General features: G+C 45.4%; 1 protein-coding gene across 1 annotated transcript; it reads left to right on the forward strand.

The window, feature by feature from the left end:
- Window positions 1-946: 946 nt before the first annotated feature.
- On the forward strand, window positions 947-1,977 carry LOC119347449 (bisdemethoxycurcumin synthase-like; the record flags this gene model as incomplete). Its single annotated transcript, XM_037616185.1, has 2 exons — window positions 947-1,136; window positions 1,238-1,977. Coding segments are annotated over exons 1-2 (930 nt in total), but the record flags the coding sequence as incomplete, so codon positions are not given.
- Between the last annotated feature and the right edge of the window lie 4 nt (window positions 1,978-1,981).

Raw genomic sequence — 1,981 nt, forward strand, 5'->3', positions numbered from 1 at the left:
TTGGATATTGACTAAATTCAAACTGGACGGGTGGGATGGCGGCGGATCAGACGAATTTATCTCCAGGGCAACGACTAGTCCACGCTATCAGCTTCACCAGCTCTGCTGTTGCAGCCTTTAAATATTTGCCATCTCCTCACATCCGAGCATAATTGTTTAGTCTGCTACCTAGTTTCTACGACCAGAAGGTAAGCATATAAAGCTATGTCTATGTCTATTTAGCAGTGGCTTGGACTTTTCTTATCCGAGCCACAGTTTTAATTAAGCTTGTGGATTAGCGTCCACCCATCTTAATATCCTATATAGTCTGTATAACCTTCGGGCGAAAGAACATATTTATGTATGTATAACCTAACATGCAGAAAAAATGAAAAAAAAAACTAACCTGCACAAAAAAAAGTGAACTAATAGTTCATTGTTATGCACGTCTTCAAAAACTGAACTAATATTATAAAATTTCATAGTGTGCAATAATAGGTGATTCTAAAAATTTAAGCAACACGAAATTAGCAAAAAGAATATTTACATCAAATAAGAAAAATATGAATCCATGTTAGCCATAATCCAAGCTAAGCATCTCCTGCCTATAAGAAAAAGAAAAGCAGAAAGTTCATTATGCCTCTATATGTAGTCTGCAGTGACAAATTAGGTGTCCTAGTGTTCTAGAGATGTGATTAACATTGCTACTGACAGCATGTAACATTCTTGGTTTTATTCACAACATCGATGCAGCATTTACCTATCATGGCATAATTTCTTTTGTTCACATTGATCCCCATGTTGAGAAATGGATAAGATGCATTGAGTTGTTGCTATTTTTTTGAGTTCTTCAGCATTTGCTATGAGTTATAGTGATGATAGATACATCTCTAGTGAATTATTAGTATATCTACCTCCCTATTGTGTTCACCCCCTGATATATATAGCAGGTTACTGCTCCGAGATCATGACAGGCAGCTCACCGAAAGTTAGTGAGATCCGGGGCGCGCAGCGTGCGGAAGGCTGCGCAGCCATGTTGGCTATTGGAACAGCAAATCCTGCGAACCAGGTGTCCCAAGAAGAGTACCCTTACTACTATTTCCGTGTCACAAAGAGCGAGCACCTTACTGACCATAAAGACATATTCAAGATAATATGTAAGCACCCAAACATATGTACAAATTCTTTTAAGGAGACGTGTATGATCTGACATGATTCGTTATGTTGTTGATTTTTTTGATCTCTAATATTTAATCAGGTGGTCTCACGGGCACGGAGAACCGTTTCTTCTACCACACGGATGAACTGCTCAACTCCCACCCTGTCTTGCTGGACCACACATCGCCGTCCCGCGAAGCTCGGCATGATATCGTCGCCAAGGCTGCTCCAGAGCTTGCGGCATCAGCAGCAAAGAAGGCCATCGCAAAGTGGGGCCGTCCGGCCACTGACATCACCCACCTTATCGCCAGCACCAACTCTGACGCCGGCGCCCCAAGTGCGGATGTACGCTTGGTTTCACTCCTTGGCCTTCGCGCCAACGTGTGCCGTACGATGCTCCATCTTAATGGCTGCTTCGCTGGCTGCTCCGCCTTGCGTCTAGCCAAGGACCTTGCTGAGAACAACCGTGGGGCACGCGTCCTCGTGGTTTGCGTGGAGCTCGCCATTTCTGGCTTCTGCAGCACCGGCGAAGGGAACTGCTTAGACACCCTCATTACTCATGCGTTGTTTGGTGATGGGGCAGGCGCGGTTATCGTCGGCGCCGATCCCATACACCCCGTTGAGAATCCTCTGTTTGAGATGGTGTCCGTCTCTCAGACCTTCGTGCCGAGCACCGAGCATGTGCTCACCCTGAACTTGGGGAGCCACGGCACTCATGGCAAAGTTTACACCAAACTGCCCACACTGGTAGCAGACACCATGGAACCTTGTCTTTCAGAAGCATTTGGTCGACTTGAGATGGACTTCAAATGGAATGACCTGTTCTGGGCTGTGCACCCGGGCA

This window comes from Triticum dicoccoides, unplaced genomic scaffold (genome assembly GCF_002162155.2).
Source record: "Triticum dicoccoides isolate Atlit2015 ecotype Zavitan unplaced genomic scaffold, WEW_v2.0 scaffold68326, whole genome shotgun sequence".
Lineage (NCBI taxonomy): Eukaryota > Viridiplantae > Streptophyta > Magnoliopsida > Poales > Poaceae > Triticum > Triticum dicoccoides.